The sequence below is a fragment of the Pocillopora damicornis genome, chromosome 1 (assembly GCF_964200805.1).
Source record: "Pocillopora damicornis chromosome 1, jaPocDami1.2, whole genome shotgun sequence".
NCBI classification, from domain to species: Eukaryota; Metazoa; Cnidaria; class Anthozoa; order Scleractinia; family Pocilloporidae; genus Pocillopora; species Pocillopora damicornis.
The window spans coordinates 13495408-13513096 of NC_142670.1; the positions used below are offsets into that span (position 1 = coordinate 13495408).

Genomic DNA, 17689 nt, shown 5'->3' on the forward strand with positions numbered 1-17689 from the left:
CACATTCGTATTGACAGCAACCTATATTAGTATCGTGCGCTTGATGAATTGCGAGATGAGTACAACTGAGTCCAACAAAGTGTTCAGTTTTTTTTTTTAAAGTTGTGCGCTATGTTAGAACTACCTCAGTTATATCCTGACTTTCCATTTGCGAAAAAATTATATCGATTTCGGGACGTCCTGTGAAAGTCAGCCAAACCAATCCGTGAAAAAAATTGTCAGGTCGTGGTTATTTGGCGCTCTTAATTAAAACAAAACATACCAGACTCTAAAGATGTCCGCATTAAACTCTTACTTTATAACTGAAGAAGGATCTCTTATAAATTGGATTCCTGAAGCAATTTATACAGAGCAAAGTAATCATAAAGCAAATAGCACAAGCGAGACATTCACGCGGTGGTCATGTTTTTTGCGTCATGGTGGTCCACAAAACAGCTTTGGCAGCCATATTAAGGATGCAGGAACACAAGAGCTTAATTGCTGTCGTCTTAGGTCACTATGACAAGATGTCAAAAGGGAAAGACCTCTCCTCTTTTTATGCTTCAGATGGTTGTTGTACATTCGACGTGCTTAGACAAACGATCGAACTTAATCAACAGGGTCCACTTAAATTGGAACTAGATTAGACTGATTTCAAGTTTGATATTCGACCGGGGGGTTGGAAAAAAATGGTTGAATTAGTGTACTTTTTCCTTAATCATCGTACGTTAAAACACCATACCTCTTCTTGAATTTTCATAATTGATTTTCAGAATAAGCTGAGGGGTTAAAATGAAGTGCACTCACAGAAACATAATTGAAATAACCCCTAAAAATATAATATTTTTTTATGTATTAAATTTTAGCAATGAACTCCTTTTTTTTCTTTTTTGATTTATGCTCAAGTAAAAAAATTGGGCTTTTAATAAAGTCCTCTATCCAGTCGTGTTTAATGGATTACCCTGCAATTCTACGAGCATTACGGGCGATGATGTTACTTTATGCCTCGTGTTCCTCATTCCAGGGTCTTGTGCAATAAATTCCAGCCTAAAGGTTCGCTGAGAGCCTTCGGATGAGGCGTTATTCTTATATTGTGGAACCCAAACCGTTTAAGCTTTCAAATTATTTTTTAATTATTAACACTCAGGGTAAATGACTGCTAACTGCTCGCCAAATCGGACGTCATGGACAATTTAAACATATTTCTCTTCTTTGTACCCGAGAGCAAACTTTATACTTATCTCATTGCTCTTCATATATATATATATATAAAATAGCATTATGCATGCTCACTAGTTTTTCTAGTTTGAGCACTCTGGCATGGCTTAAGTGATCCCACATGTGTGAGATCACTTGGGGTGGCTTTACTGCCTTACCTCCATCTTAGCATCAGCACTGCACTGATTCGGCCCAGAAGGCCGAAAAAGTACTGAAAGCTTCTCGGCCTCTTGGGTAAGGTTAAAAGGCTTATGAAAAGTTTATTTTCCTTGCTTTTGCAGCAATTGGTCAACATGGACAGCCAGGAAAGTGAAAATATCAGCCAGTTTACTACAGATAACTCGACAGCGAATCCAGGAGACGTCGTAGACGCAAGCGTGGTAGAAGGTTCACAGTCCTGGGACGCAGACGTGGAAATCGAAATCCCTGAGGTACTAAAAAATCTGGAAAATAAGGGTGTGAAATTTCAGGCCGTGCCTTTTTTGAATGCTCCTAGTCAAAGTACAATCACGAAGGATCGCTCCATTTATTTTAGCGTTGATACAACCGTCACATCGCAAATAATTCTCGAAGCTTTTGACGCGGCAGAAATCGATATTGACGCTATCACCGGAATCCAGAGAAAGGCGTCCAATAGATCTTGGATCGTGACTTTTAAGAGCCGTGCAGCTAAAGAAGCCGCTCTTGAAACACCTTTTGTCGTGATTGCCGGTCTCAAAGTGTTCCTGGGCGACTGCGAAAATCGTTTGGTCCTCGTCAAGATCCATGAAGCCCCCGCTGAACTACCCGACACTGCCGTGATTGGCCGACTCAGCCACTACGGTCGTGTCCTTTCATTTCGGCGCGACAAAATTGCACAACATATCGAGAATGGAGTAAGAACGGCTCGAATGGCGCTACATCGAACTATCCCTGCCAACATCAACATAGCTGGTGAACCTATCAAAATATGGTACCCAAATCAGCCAAAAGCTTGCCGGAATTGTGGAGCTACTGACCACATGGCCAAAGACTGCTCTGCAGTCCGTTGTTTTAATTGTGAATGCCCTGGGCATCGAGCTCAAGAATGTAAAGACTCGCCAAGATGTTCCGTTTGTTTAGCGGACAACCATTCCATGCCTCAATGCCCCTTCCTGCTCTTCAGCGCGAACGTCGATAGTGAGCCAACGCCACCTAAAACTGAAAAGGAAAAGAAACAAGAGCGAGCCCAGCGCGCCAAGGAAAGAGAAGAAAGGCAGAAAAAACTACAACAACAGAGAGAACAACAGCGACAACAAGAAGAACAACAGAAATTACTAGAAAAGCAGGAACAGCAAGAACAACAGAAACAACAAGATCAAGAGAAACAACGAGAACAACAACGCGACGAAGGTAGAAGAGAACGACCAAGAGAACGAAGAGACGAGCGAGGGAGGGACGATCGAGAAGAACGAAGAGATGACCGGAGAGACGGTAGAAGAGAGAGAGATAGAAGCGATCGAGATTATTATCGCGGCCGCGATGACCGCGATAGATCTTCCCGCCGTGACTACTCTGGCTCCGAAACTGATGATGATGGATGGGAGAGAGTTAAACCTAGGAGAAGGCGGTACAGATATTAATTTTTTATTTATATTCAATGAGTAAGCTTAAAATAATTTCTCTAAATGTGCGAGGACTCGGGTCCTCCAGTAAAAGTCGAAAAATTATTCAAGAATTAAATTATTCAAACTGTGACATAATCCTTTTACAAGAAACACATGTCTCATGCAAAAAACAAGCGGAGGAATTCGAAATACTCTGGCGCGGCAAATGTCTGTGGTCCTTCGGGACTGGCAGGTCTGCCGGTGTTGCCATCCTCTTTTCTCTAAACTTTCCAGGCAAAATCATCCGTTTTTTGACCGATTCCGAAGGAAGAATATTGAGCTTACTCATTGACTACTATAATTCTAAACTAAATTTAGTAAACATTTACTCTCCCAATACTATTTCGGATCGTAAAAGTTTTTTCTCTTGTCTGCACAATTACTTTCTCCCCCAAGGGGACCTAGTGATCGGGGGAGACTTTAATTGTGTGGACAATGTCCTAGATAAATTAAATTGTTCCGCCATCCTATTGTCTGATCAAAAACTTCTCCGATCCCTTTGTGCTGACTTCTCACTTACAGACATTTGGCGCAAAAACAACCCGCGCAAAGTAGCTTTCACCTGGTCTAATAAAGACCATACTCAGGCATCTAGAATTGACCGCTTTCTCGTCGCTAAGGGCTTAACCCTAGTAACGAAATGTAATATTCTTCCATGCGTATACGACCTATCCGATCATGACTTTGTAAAAATTGAACTAACGACTAACCCTTCTAATCACGGTCCTGGAATTTGGAAGTTCAACAGCTCTTTACTCTCAGATGTAGAATTTAAAAACATTATGTCAGAATCGATTAACAACTTTAAGCTTAAAATCCCCGAATTCGCCTCCCTTCGCGAATGGTGGGATGCTCTAAAAATTGAAATCCGCAAAACAAGTATTTCATACTGTATCCGTAAACAGAGAACAGCAAATGCCAAAAGAATCCTAATTACTAAGCAATTAACCCATGCTAAAAACGCTTTACATTCTAATCGCTTAAATAACCCAGGTGTAATTAGCGATTTGGAAAGCCAATTGTCCTCTCTGATCTCGAAAGAAGCCGAAGGAGCTAAAGTCCGCTCCCGAGCACAATGGTTCGAAGAAGGTGAGAAACCAACACGCTATTTCTTCCGTCTGGAGAAAAAAACGAGCTGACATGAATAGTTTTGAATCTTTTTTTGACGAGAACGGTGTTCTCAGAAATTCTCAAAATGATCTTGAAAGAATTTTAACCAATTTCTACAAGAATTTATTCACCCAAGATCCTCTTGATATGCGAATTCAAACTGAAATAATTGACGGCCTCGAATTTTCACTGACTGATTATGAGCGCAATCTATGTGAAGGCCCTTTTTCTAATAAAGAATTACTTACTGCATTGGAAGGCCTTCAGACCGGCAAATCACCCGGTTCTGATGGTCTCCCAACAGAATTTTACTCGTGTTTTTGGAACGATTTGAGCGAATCTCTCCTTTCTGTGTTGAACGAGGCCTTTCTTGCTGGTTCCCTCGCGGATAGCCAGTACGAGGGCCTCCTACGACTCATCCACAAAAAAGATGATCGACGCCTCGCAAAAAATTGGCGCCCAATTTCCTTGTTAAACACTGACTACAAGTTAGCATCTAAAATCATCACTGAACGATTGAAAAAAGTCATGAACTCCATCGTGCATTCAGACCAAACGTGCGGCGTGGTCGGCCGCACTATCTTCTCAAATTTGGCCTTACTTCGTGATGCCCTCGACATGATTGACAAAACTAATGAACCGGGTATTCTCATTTCCTTAGATCAAGAAAAAGCTTTTGACCGAGTTGACCACGAATTCATGATGAGAGTATTGCGTAAATTTGGTTTCGGCCCCTCCTTTTGTGGGTGGGTCGAACTATTTTATTCTAAAGCCTTCTCTAGAATCATTGTTAATGGCTCCCTGTCCCCCCCCTGTCCACTTAAGAAGAGGGGTGAGACAAGGATGCCCATTATCTCCTCTCCTTTATGTGCTAGTTTCAGAAGTATTATCAACGCAAATCCGTAATTGTAAAGATATTGAAGGTTTCCTGCTCCCCGGAGCAGGGGGCCTTCAATATAAAATATCCCAGTACGCTGACGATGCTACTTGCATCTTAAAATCCGAAAGATCTCTTTCTTCACTTCTCCGAGTCGTATCAAAATTTGAACAAGGATCTGGCGCTAAACTGAACACGTCCAAATCTGAAGCAATGTGGTTAGGAAAATGGCGAACTAGAATTGAATCTCCCTATGGCCTCAAATGGGTCACTAAAATGAGAGTGCTTGGTGTTTACTTCTCAAACGGCCTCGTCAATGTCGACGACGACAATTGGCGGGCCAAATTAGACAAACTAAGTTCGGTTCTAAATCTTTGGAAACAAAGAGACCTGTCTTTTATCGGTAGGACCTTAATTGTAAATACTTTAGGCGCAAGCCGTTTATGGCACGTTGCTAAAGTCATCCCCCCACCCCGTTGGGTGCACGATAGCTTTAAGTCGATCATTTGGCCTTTTATCTGGAGAGGAAAAATGGAAAATGTTAGTCGCGATCGCTGTTGTGCGCCCCCATCATCCGGGGGCCTCAACGTCGTTAATTTTAAAGCTAAGTGCGCTAGCCTGCGCCTTTCTGTTTTTTCCAGTTTAAGAGATGACTTTGGCACATCCAAATGGCATTACCTAGCTCGATATTTTTTAGGACATAAGCTAACTATTCTAGATCCCCGTTTTTCTTTTCCCACCAATTCTGCTCCCTCTTCCTTCCTTCCTTCCAATTACTACCGCCTTTGTCTAGATAATTTCCGTACCTTGCATCAGAAAACTGATGCCTTACCTGATTTACTCACCGGTAAGAATTTATATCTTTTGTTGCTTGACCCCGTCTGCGTTGCACCCCGGTGCTCCGGTTTTTGGGCGTCTGCTATGGACCGCCCCATCAATCGTTGGGCCTGGGTGTGGCGCAAGTCTCGCCTAAAGCTAATTGAAAACAAGAAGAACGATCTAATTTGGCTATTGATCCATAGAATGATCCGCGTAAGATATCTCCTTAAGTCTTGGGGATACATCAATAATGACAAATGCGCGATCTGCGGAAAAACGGAAACTATTGAACACTGCTTCTTGGGATGTCCCAGAGTTGTGAAAGTCTGGGACCACTTCTCCCCCCTTTTCCGTGCTCTACTCGACTCCCCCTTCTCTATTTCCCCTACATCTATCTACTACCCTTTTTCCCTAGACAAATCTACCACCGCTATATCCTTATCTAACTTTCTCAAGGCAACCATCATATATTGGTGTTGGCTTGCCAGAAATAAAGCTACCTTCGAAGGTTCTCTTTTGAGCTCCAACGCGATTATAGACTTAATTAAGAAAGATGTCCAACTCAGAATTCTTAGTAACGACACTGATACCTTAAGGAATTTTTGGTCTTTTAAAAACGTACTTTGTTCGGTCGACGCTGGTAAGCCCATCTTCTTCCCCTCTCTTGCTCCCCCCTGAACCTTTGCATATAATAAAACTTGTTAAATCTCGCCCATGAGGGGTGCTTACTCCGGGCTACAGGCCCGCGCGCTGTTTGCGCCCCACATGGTCTGAAATATCTCTTTGTAAATAGTAAATAGAAAACTTTTAAATAGAACTTTGTTACCTCTTACAGGTGGGCGCTTACTCCGGGCTGTTATAGCCCGTGCGCTGTTCGTGCCGCCTGTAAGAGAAAATATCATTAGTTAATTGAGACCTGTAATTACCTAAATAACTCATAATTTAATTCGAATACTTTAATCAATTAGAATTGTAAATAGATATCATTGACGAAATAAAACTGCCTGGTCTCCAGGCTTTTATATTTTAAAAAAAAAAAAGTACTGTCTGCAGTTAGATATAGCTCTTTGGCATATAAAGCTTTGCTTTCATGTCCAAATTGAGCACTCTACTAGGATGAGTCATTGCTGCTAGCATTATGCATGCTCACTAGTTTTTCTAGTTTGAGCACTCTGGCATGGCTTAAGTGATCCCACATGTGTGAGATCACTTGGGGTGGCTTTACTGCCTTACCTCCATCTTAGCATCAGCACTGCACTGATGAGGCCCAGAAGGCCGAAACAGTACTGTCTGCAGTTATAAAAAAAAAAATATATATATATATATATATATATGGGTTCCGGAGGCTCGACGGTCTGCTGATCCATAGTTTAGTAACACCCAAGAATATGGAAATATCCTCACAAAATTTTGGACACCAATCACTCAAGATTCAAATTGTGCAAAAGTGTTATTTGAGCGGTCAGATTTGAAACCCGATTCCTTCGCTTAAAGAAACAGCCGTCGTCCGTTTTGAATTGCTGCAAACTAAAACGAAACACTGTTTTTATTCTGGATAGCGCATTTTACATCCTTTTCGAAGGTCTACCGTATCCATAAAAATATTTTCCACATTTAACAATTTTTGTTCAGCTGGTTGGTAAATTGCCGAGATGCGGCATTTATCAAAATTTCTCTGTCTGCTCCCTACTAAGGTAATAAATTCGTGGGTAGATATCAAAGGGCGTGTAGCAAATAAAATGCATTAGCACCATCTAACTCGAAATCTAATAAACTTTTTCATTGTTTCAAATGTTATTCTTGAGATAACAATCAATTTATTTGCTTAATCTCTTCCACAGTCATCCTTCATTTGTTGATGAATTTGCCAGGAACAGGTTAGGCAGTGTAATTTCAATTTTAACATTTATGCACCTTAACATGAACGGTAAAAAAAGACAATATCTGACTGATTATGCCAATAATGAGCCATAGACTTGCTGTTAGAATTACATCGGATTGTGATTTAAAACGTAAGTTGGAAAGCAAAGCAAAAATTCTATGAATAACGGTGCTATTACCCTGATCTCCCCAATTTCCACTTTTAAAACGTTACGTAGCCTAATTGTAATTTTTGCTTCAGTGAGGTGGAGGATTTTGATGCCCATCGTTTTTTATTAAAATTAATTGTATAAAAAATACTTTTTCGTGTCCATCATTAGCCTTATTACATGACTGTAAATATATGAAAATCATATATGTGCACTGCGGTTGATGAACAGTTATGAACCCCACTTAAGTAGTAGTGAAAATGTGGCCTGAAAAAATAAATTGAGTTCCCAGTTGGTTTGTTAGCTCAGTTGGGAGAGCGCTGCGCCGGTATCGCAGAGGTCATGCATTCAATTCCCGTATATAACCGTTCATAGAGGATTGAGGAGCGCTTCTATATTCGTATCAGCATTATTGTTATCATCAGTATGCGTTTTTTTCGTTTATTTATTTATTCATTTATTCTTTCTCATAGAGTGCCAAGCAACCTGTATTTGAAGTATAAAAGACTTCGCACACTGGTTTTCAACGGACAAATTTTTTGAGAATTCACATATAAAACGAATAAAATTTTCATCAATGAACTCAGTTGTATACAAATACCTCACAATTTAACTTTCTGAGTTACTTCTAATAAAGATTTAGGTTAATCACAAACGATTTTAGGCCGCGCGTCAAGCCATTTAATGACATATTTCCTACCGAAATTCATTTAAAAAGAAATTTTTTTCTTGGCAACCAAAGTGATTTAAGAGAGAGAAAGAGAGGATTAATAAGTTATTAATCGGCTTGGTTTTCTTTAAAATGGTTATTTAGTTTTAACAACTGAGTTGAAATCGTAAATTGGCCACCGTAAAGAGTTTAAAGGCTTCAAACTCCTAACGGTGACCAATTTATGTTTTCATCTCAGTTGTTAACGCTAAATTATCTGTTATATTCTCCCATCGACGCAGCACCACAGTTTCTTTAGAAACTTACGCCTTTATCTCTTTAAAATGATTTGCTAAAAAATACTGCTTAGCCGGCAAAACAAAATATAGTTATGAAAAATGGCAACAAAGCTAGGGATGTAGCTTGCGACTCCCACAAGCGATACCGTGCCTGTGGGCAGAAAGAGGAAATTCCGGACCGCGTTATAGATCAATAAGATTTCAGGATTCGTAACTGCACCCTCTGAGAAAAACAAATAATAAATACAGTTCTTTCGAGAAAGGTTGTCGGAAAAAGCGTGTCGGAAGTGCAAGCGATAATCCCGAAAGGTATTGCGGGTAGCTTTTAGGTCATGGTAAGACTTGACCTCAGAGTTCAAGGAAAGCTAAGAAAATGTCACTTTAGGAATGAGGCATTACAGGTTTGATGAACTTATTTTATTTGCAAGACTGATTTTAAATTCTAAACTGCACGAAAAACGAAAAACAGATGGAGCTTACCCTAATTAATTTATACTTACTTTTTTATATGCATATTGATAACCATTACCCACGTAATAATTTCCAGATTGCCGCGTGCAATTTAAATTGCTGCTCTTTTGCACCTTTCCTGTAACAACTGTATACCGTTTACTGCGTATCTCCAGTTGCATATTTATAAGAACTTATATTCACATTTGACTTTACGTTTTTAAGTCTGTTCAGGTTGGAAGGGGGGAGGGGGGAATTTGAGGCGTCAGCTCAACGGGGAACTAATTAATATTTAAAAACTCAACTACCAAAATTACATGAATTCACAGATAATCTTAGCCAATGTGAAGTTAACTAAGTCAGAAAAGCAGGTCGGAGATGGCGGACGCCGTAGTGAAGAAAGATGTATTGTATCAATTGACACTGATCAACCATCGTATTAAAAAATTAGGAATCAAATAGAGAATAAGTTACGTTTCCATCTCATTTATGTTTCTCCTTTATTTAGATTGTGATTATAATCATTTTATGTTATCATTATTACTATAATTATGAGTTTATTTGTCATCATTATGATAATTAGTATTTTTGTTCTCATCTTTACCATTTTGTAGAATGCCCAAATATAACTTTTAGTAACTCTTGGTACATAATTTCTGTGGATGGATGGTCCTGGCTCTGGGGCAGAGACAACTGCCGAAAGCAAGGAGGGGACCTAGTTTCCTTTGAAACCGAAGAGGAATGGAATTTCATTAATGACGAGATTCAAAGGCGAAATACTACGAACTATAGAAATAAATGGAATATTGGTTTAGCAAAAAAATGGACCTGGGTGAGTGGAAGACCGCTGATTATTCGTAAATGGGGAATAGGGGAGCCAAGTCGTGAACACGACGCGGCTTTCATGTACAAGCTGAACAATAATGGCGAGCGGGGCGTGTTTGGTAGTGTTACTCGTAGACGTTGGGGAAACCAACACGCTTATATTTGTGAGATTTCCAAGGGTGAGTTGATTTTTTGTCGTTGTTGTTGTTTTAAATGTTATTTCAATTAACTTAAAAAGCGCCAGAAGCGCTTAAGCGTAATAAAAACATTCTTTACTAAAGTTTGTGACGTACAAGACAGAATTTATATAAACCTTCTGACAATCAGGATCAAGTTTACACTTAAATTTACAAAAATGAAAAGATGTTTGAAACAATCTCAGAGAAAGTTTTTATTAAATACATGACTAATGTTTAACCATGTGAGTAGAGGGAAGTTACATATGGTTCTGTTACTATCACTATTACGAGTAAAAACAGTTGTGACACTTTAAGTCATCAGTTATTTTCATGTACCGGTAGTTCATTTATCCTTCCGCTTGAATAAAATGATGGTGAATACCAATCGCAAAGAATTATTAGTCCGATTGCTTTGTTAGATAATAACGCATGATGATGTGAAGTGCGTTATCTTTTGAGAAGAGCTTGTGACTCATGTCGGTTAAGATACATGCAAATTATCACTTTATAAAATGAATGCAAAAGACTTGTAGATGTTCTTCGCATTGGGGAAACAATTTTATGGTTATTGTATTCTATTTTAATACCCGATCGTTTTGAACTGTAAATTTGTAGGGGCTGATTTCAATGCAACGCAAAATGTGCAGTGAACATAATAAACTGACCATTCTGCATCTAATCAAAATATATCGGACATTTCGGTCGAATTAGCAACGAGCACTCTTTAGCGAGGGTTACCTCAGTTTTCATACGTCACCAGAAAGTGTTGATACATTTTCTTGAGTTGGAATTTAATTGATGTAATTGTAGGTCATGATCAGGATTGGGTATGCTTGAGCGTTATCTTCATAATATGACAGAAGTAAGTTATTTAGCGTATGCGTTGTGAGAGAAGGAGCAGATAAAACGCCTTTGAACTTAACTTTGAACTAAAAAGTGAAACAAAAAGTTAAATGCAAACCTTTCACATCCCGATATAGAAATCTTGACCTTAATTGACGAGACTCTTGCCAAGCCCAAAAACCAATGCACTTATTAAATGAGTCCAATATTTCTGGATAATGTCATTATTTGTGCACGGCCTCCTGATTCCATAACATCATGTACGAGAAAAGAATTCCCAAACGCTGTGATTGGTGTAAGATATCAAAATGCTACGATGTAATTGGTGTCAGATACATACCCTAACGCGGCAATCTGGCTGGTGTGAGATACCTACCAAAAAAGCGACATCCAATTGCTGCAAAGTACACACCTTTGTGCGGCGATCTGATTGGTGCGAGCAACATACCACTCTACAAGCAAACATAATTATTTTCTATGACAAAAATTACCAAAAAAATCATTATTTCCGGTGCAGGCGCAAAGCAGCGCTTATCTTGAATAGCAGTGCTTCTCAGAAAAGAAGAATTTATTACTTTTTGGAATAATTAATTCTTATGTATTGCAATTGTTATATTTTTTCAGCAAATCCAGCTCCTGGACGGAACTTTTCGCAGGACTCTTATACAGACTACGTTGGACCACCTTGCATGCAACAATACGGTAAGAAGATTTCGTCACTATAATGTATTTGTGATAGAAAAACAGCGTTGTTGCACGAAAACTTGAAGGCTAGAGTCATGTTTTCACTTACTTTTCACTAAGGTTGTTATAGTTCCTGTGCGATTCAAGTTTCGCCTTGCGTTATGCGTTTCTTTTTGCTTGAGAGAAAACATGAAACCGGCTTTTGTAAAACTAAAAACTGTAAATTTTAATTCACGCGAAGAAATTTTTACTGGATATTACATCAGGAGATCAGATAGATGCAAGCTTTCAAGTGGATGTCTCGGAAAACACACATTTCAAGGCCTGAAAAACTAACCTCCAAATCATTTTCTCTCGCAATGCCTTAATTAACAAATTCGTCAAATTATTCAAATAAAAGCGCTGAATTAAACCTTAAAACCTTGCCAGCATGAGGTTAAGGTTAAACCAAAAATCCCAAAAGGATCCGTAAATTCATCGGAGACAGCTCACGTCATACTTAGTGGCTTAACAATAAATATGTTTTGTTATTTGCGTGGGATTTTTCAAGCCCCGTGGGGGCAGGTTGAAATGCCAAAAACTGGGCAAAATAAGTACCCCTATTGTTTGTTAAACCAGTACTGCAGGGATGTTTTATTGAAGTATTATTTCATTTACTAGTATTTTCGAAAAACATCCTACAGCCCTATCTGATCATCGATCATACAAGACGTGTGCGACAGACGAAATAATGCATTGGAAATAATATGAGTGTTCTGCATAAGCAATAAAAAGCTTGAGTGCATTTAAGAGTTTGGATCGTTCGTGGCGGCCATTTTGTTACGCTGCTTTCCGTCCGCACTTTTGCCCTTACAGTGTAATACTAAGGCAATTGTTTTGTATGATGTGGTCTGGATTAACATTTTTCTTTAAAGATTTATCATTTGCAACCTCGCCATCGCCATCGCCATCGCCAGCGCCAGCGCCAGCGCCATCGCCAGCGCCATCGCCAGCGCCATCGCCATCGCCATCGCCATCGCCATCGCCATCGCCATCGCCATCGCCATCGCCATCGCCATCGCCATCGCCATCGCCATCGCCATCGCCATCGCCATCGCCATCGCCATCGCCATCGCCATCGCCATCGCCATCGCCATCGCCATCGCCATCGCCATCGCCATCGCCATCGCCATCGCCATCGCCATCGCCATCGCCATCGCCATCGCCATCGCCATCGCCATCGCCATCGCCATCGCCATCGCCATCGCCATCGCCATCGCCATCGCCATCGCCATCGCCATCGCCATCGCCATCGCCATCGCCATCGCCATCGCCATCGCCATCGCCATCGCCATCGCCATCGCCATCGCCATCGCCATCGCCATCGCCATCGCCATCGCCATCGCCATCGCCATCGCCATCGCCATCGCCATCGCCATCGCCATCGCCATCGCCGTCGCCGTCGCCGTCGCCGTCGCCGTCGCCGTCGCCGTCGCCGTCGCCGTCGCCGTCGCCGTCGCCGTCGCCGTCGCCGTCGCCGTCGCCGTCGCCGTCGCCGTTGCCGTCGCCGTCGCAAATTTCCCTTTCGTAAACGGTCGTTGCCATTTGAAACGGTCGATGCCATTTCTCAGAACAGTCGTTGCCATTTGAAACGGTCGATGCCATTTCTAAAACTAGCCGAGCAGACGACAGCCCTCGTGAATAGCTCGTACGCTGTTGGCACGCTCGGACGTCACTTCCGGGCAGTGTTGTTTATAAGATGGCGGAGCAATCCACGTGCGCGAGAGTTGAGCCAGCTGAAACAGAACGAACCCATTCTTCTTGTGCAGAAACAAAAAAAAAATCAGTTAAGAAGCCAACGGGGTGGAACTCCTTTATGCAGTCAGTTGCGGTGAGTTTGTTTTGTATTTCCCGAAATATTCAATCATTTTCAGCCTGGATAAAGTGCTTGTTCAAATAGTCTAAAACATGTTGTTTCCCTTACATCCTTTACATCCGATTACAAGTGATTAAGATTAAGTGATCAGAAATATCAGTGAAAAATAAACCGCATCTAAAATTTTCGTTTATGTCATTAACAAATATCTTATCTGGAAGTGTTGCACTTGTATTCATTATTCTTGTAGGCCTTGAAATTACATTCGATATAAGCTGATATAGTTTCCTCGTACTTTGTATCATTCCATAGCCAGATGTCAAGGAAAAACTTGGAAAGGGGGCGGGAATCGGGCAGGTTTCCAAAGTGGTTGGCAATATGTGGAAGAAATTGCCGACAGGGAGAAGGACTTCAAATACCACCAGAAAGGTTGTCATGAGTGCATTTGCGAGGAATGCAATGAATCGTTTGACCATGAGCAAAAGCTAAAGAGGCATAAAGACAAGAAACATAAAGACAGCAACAAGTGTGATCATTGTCAAAAGACTTTTGCAGAGAAACGAAATCTTATAAGACACCAAAAGTCACATGCTTAATTAACCTATCCTGCATTTAGTGATTTTAACTGGAGATGATTAATTTTGAAAGGACTATTGGATCAATCTATAATACATAATTGTTTTTGTTTTTAAATTATTATTATCGATTTTTGAAATTAATTGTGGTCATTGCAGCACATGTACATCATGTTACTGTTCAAACCAAATTTCAAATCATTACAATGTTGTGTTAGACTTTAACAAGAAAGAATGAATGAAAACTTATTTACAATTTCAAACCTTCAATCTTTTCAAAGTTTTACGTTTTTAAAGCTTAATCTTCAGATAGACCACCCCCTCCCCCACTTTTTGGGTGAAATAACTGGAGGCCCAGGCCTTAATTTACCTGAGTATTAGTTAGCGCCCCATGTGAATCAATGGCTGAATTTTGCTTATAATTTTCCTCAATCAGGATATCAGCAAACAAACCTTCATACCCACAAGGTATTATACGGTTGTATGGCATTGTACCAATTATCTGAACCCATGGAAGAATCCATAAGTTCTGGCACATGTACATCATGTTACTGTTCAAACCAAATTTTAAATCATTACAAATGTTGTGTTAGACTTTAACAGGAAAGAATGAATTAAAACTTATTTACAATGTCAAAACCTCAATCTTTTTAATAACCTTGTTGTTCAGGGGCAGATCCAAGGAGAGAGGTTTTTAATCTAGGCAATTTGCCTTAAGTGAATTTCCCTCTATGTTAAACATTATGCAAACATTCCATTGTTTATTCACTAAGATTTCTCTGTTTTCCTATTTTTTCCTTTGCATGTGCTTTGTCTTGGATTTCATAGTATGGGACCCAGACTTCTTACTACTTTTAGTGTTTGTTTGTACTGCTTTAGCCAAGTCATGGGTGCGCTTCCTCTTGGAGGTTGGTTCTTGTAGTTGTACTGGTCGCCCTTTTGATACAACCTGACGGCTTCCACTACCACACTTTCGTTTTCTGTTGGGCTGGACTCGGATCTTTTTTCCATTTCCGGTTTTTTTCACCTCACTGGACCCGAAAGAAAAAAGAGCGCTTGCCAAATTAGAATGCATAGATCTAGCAGCGGTTAAGGATGTTAACCTTTTTGCAAACCTGATTACACCTTTAGCCAAATTAAGGTCTCTTGAGCTTTGGAGCTTTTGAATTATTTTTTCACAAGAGTTTCTCAACAATTGTTCAGCATTTGCAATGGAATCATCCTCATCATCATCATTGCTCTGTATTGGTTCAGTGGAATGTTCATCCTCATCATCATTGCTCTGAATTAGTTCAGCAGTTGAGCAGTTTGGCCCTTGTTGTGCTGTTTCCATACTAGTGGATGCCTCTGTTACAAAACCATTAGAACCATCAGTTTGTGATGTTTGTCCAGCGTCACTAGAGCGTAATGGCTTATAACAAGCAACAGGAAGTGTCTTTCCTATTGCTAGCCAGGCCAATTTCTGCCTCTCATGTGGGTTACTGACTGGAATGAAGTTTATGCAGTCTGCTAGATTTGCCACCCACAGGACATACTGGTGTTTGCATGGGCTCCCGTTTTCACCAACTGTGCAGGTACATATCCCAAGAGTCATGTCCACTGTATAACTGACAAAGAACCAATGAGACAATTCATAAATATCTCAATACAACTGGAATTTTTGTTTTTTCAATCTGTAATAGATACATTCTAGACCTTCAACTAGTTGATCCACTAAGATATTAATAGAAATATTCCTAACAGCAGAGTAAGGACTTGCTCTTACTCTGCTGTAAAAAACTCAACACCCTGCCAAGAAGGGAAATTACTAAAGGTACCCCACCCCCTGGACAATATATTACTCATGTTTTGGTCTTCCTTATGCTAAATCAACATCCTTGGAATGCAGCATATGGATGAACTGCAGGAATTACATGTATCTCATATGTTATGCATGTTATGTCCCTATGTTTTATGTATTTTTGCTCCAAAGGGGAGGAGCCTAGAAACACTGCCCCCGACCCCCCCTGCACTGCTTCCCCTATCAAGATAATTTGAATCAGACAGTGGGGGAAAGATAGGAAAATAATGCCCACCCACACATGCCGTCTTGTACCATCAGAGCATTATGCTATTGTGACGGCTAAGAAAAAACACTACTGACCTGTGACTGCTATCTGAAGAGCTTCCAACTTTGAATACATTATTGCCAAAGTTCTCTACAGTTGAGAGGTAGGCATCAAGATCTTTTTTATCGGGGACTTTAAACCCTGTGCTTCCGTTTTTCCCTTTGCCAAAGAAACGATGTCTGTACACGCCATCAAAACTCCCATCAGCAATACTAAGGAGCTTATTCTTGTAGTGATCTTCTAAATCAATAGTCAGCTTGTCTAGAAGCCCAACAACATTGTACTCTTTGGTGCGCTGCAGAATTACATCCTTAAGAACCAAAAACTGAGCCTCAGCAAAATTGTTGGTGTGGTTACCTCTAACAAGCAGTTCAGTTCTAAAGCATAGAGGAAAAGATTCTTTGTCATTGTATAGATTTTGCAAATAGCTGACTAGATTTGGGTATTTCTTGCAACGGCCATCATTCAAAAGTTCACTGAAGCAGTTCTCAAAATCTTGTTTTGTCTCGGCATATAAGGACCTCTTGAAAAGGGTGAGAAAATAGGGTCTATCTGCTTGGCTGATACTGTTCTTGCTCTCGTGAAGCCATCTCCAAAGTTGTTGGAGCATGTGGAAGATGCAAAGAAGTAAAACAGATGTTGGCCAAACAGACTTCAGAGCATTTCTTTCCTCTTTACAGTTGTCTGTAAGGATGACTTGGGGGCCTTGTTCCCGACCACGATCATTGAATGCATACTCTGGTAAACAGGACCGAAACATTTCAAAGCCCTGTTTAAGTGCACGCTCCTGCTCATCACTGGTGATCAAGATGCCAAGTGGAAGTGCTCCAGACACATTGTTTGTGCACATTAAAAACACTTTAAGATTGTGCTCTTCTGTATTAGAAGTAGCATCAACAAAAACCATCTCACCAGACTGCTGCACTTCCTTTTGTACACGGTTCATGAGAGGTGTTACAATAGCAATTATAAGAGGCATATTATCACCTTCATATATCTGGTAACAAGTAGTAGCTTTAGGGTTGTCTTTCTTGTATTGTTCAAGCCTTTCGGCAAGTCTTTCAAACATCATAACGCCCTGTCCACCATACCTATCCTTACCAAATTGCGTGTAGAGGTAACTAAAGTCCCTTTTTCTTAGCATAACTGCCCGATTGGCCTTTTTCCTGTGAAATTCCAATTCATCCTGACATGATTCTTTGAGTTCTTTCAAGTACTGTTGCCTTGCGGTTGCTGGTGTATGCCCACTTTCAAACAGCTTCAAAACCCTTTCTGTGCACTCAGGAGAAAGGTCACGGAAATTAGAGGTCTCCAGAGTTTCAAGTGAATGGTTGTGGTCCCACTCTATGTCCACAGAACAACATCCCTCGCTGTCTACTTTGACTATCATCTGAAAGGGGCAATTGGTGTTCTTTACTCTGGCAGATGGATTCAAGTACAATTTCTGCTGTGGATCTTTACTTGGACTCCAGTTGCGAGTGTTGTGTTGGCATCTATAGTAGTTTTGCAACACATAGCCGCTTGTTGGTACCTTCTTTGTCTTTAACTTCACTGAGATGCTGTT

The 17689-nt window shown here is 40.5% G+C and overlaps 3 protein-coding genes and 1 pseudogene across 4 annotated transcripts in view; 2 read left to right on the forward strand and 2 right to left on the reverse strand.

Annotated features, from left to right (window-relative positions):
• LOC149052134 (replication factor C subunit 1-like) overlaps nucleotides 1–17689 on the reverse strand; it is a 231202-nt gene that overhangs the window by 35881 nt on the left and 177632 nt on the right. The gene's annotated exons all lie outside the window — the stretch shown is intronic.
• Nucleotides 1–17689, forward strand: part of LOC149052135 (uncharacterized) — a 268018-nt gene that overhangs the window by 11468 nt on the left and 238861 nt on the right. The window lies entirely within an intron of this gene.
• Nucleotides 13133–14073, forward strand: LOC149052136 (uncharacterized; annotated as a pseudogene). Its single transcript, XR_016180596.1, has 2 exons — nucleotides 13133–13457; nucleotides 13755–14073. The product of XR_016180596.1 is annotated as an uncharacterized LOC149052136 (transcript).
• Nucleotides 14648–17109, reverse strand: LOC149052137 (uncharacterized). Its single transcript, XM_089213829.1, has 2 exons — nucleotides 16161–17109; nucleotides 14648–15624 (listed from the first exon to the last, which is right to left on the reverse strand). The coding sequence occupies exons 1-2, from the start codon at nucleotides 17102–17104 to the stop codon at nucleotides 14805–14807; spliced, it is 1764 nt and encodes a 587-aa protein (XP_089069955.1). The 5' UTR covers nucleotides 17105–17109; the 3' UTR covers nucleotides 14648–14804.

Excerpts from the sequence above, each read along its gene's own strand:
- LOC149052137 (XM_089213829.1), bottom strand. The coding sequence starts at position 17,104 with ATGCCTCTTATAATTGCTATTGTAACACCTCTCATGAACCGTGTACAA. Across the intron at positions 15,625-16,160 it reads TCTTCAGATAGCAGTCACAG|TTATACAGTGGACATGACTC; the intron begins GTCAGTAGTGTT and ends GTTCTTTGTCAG.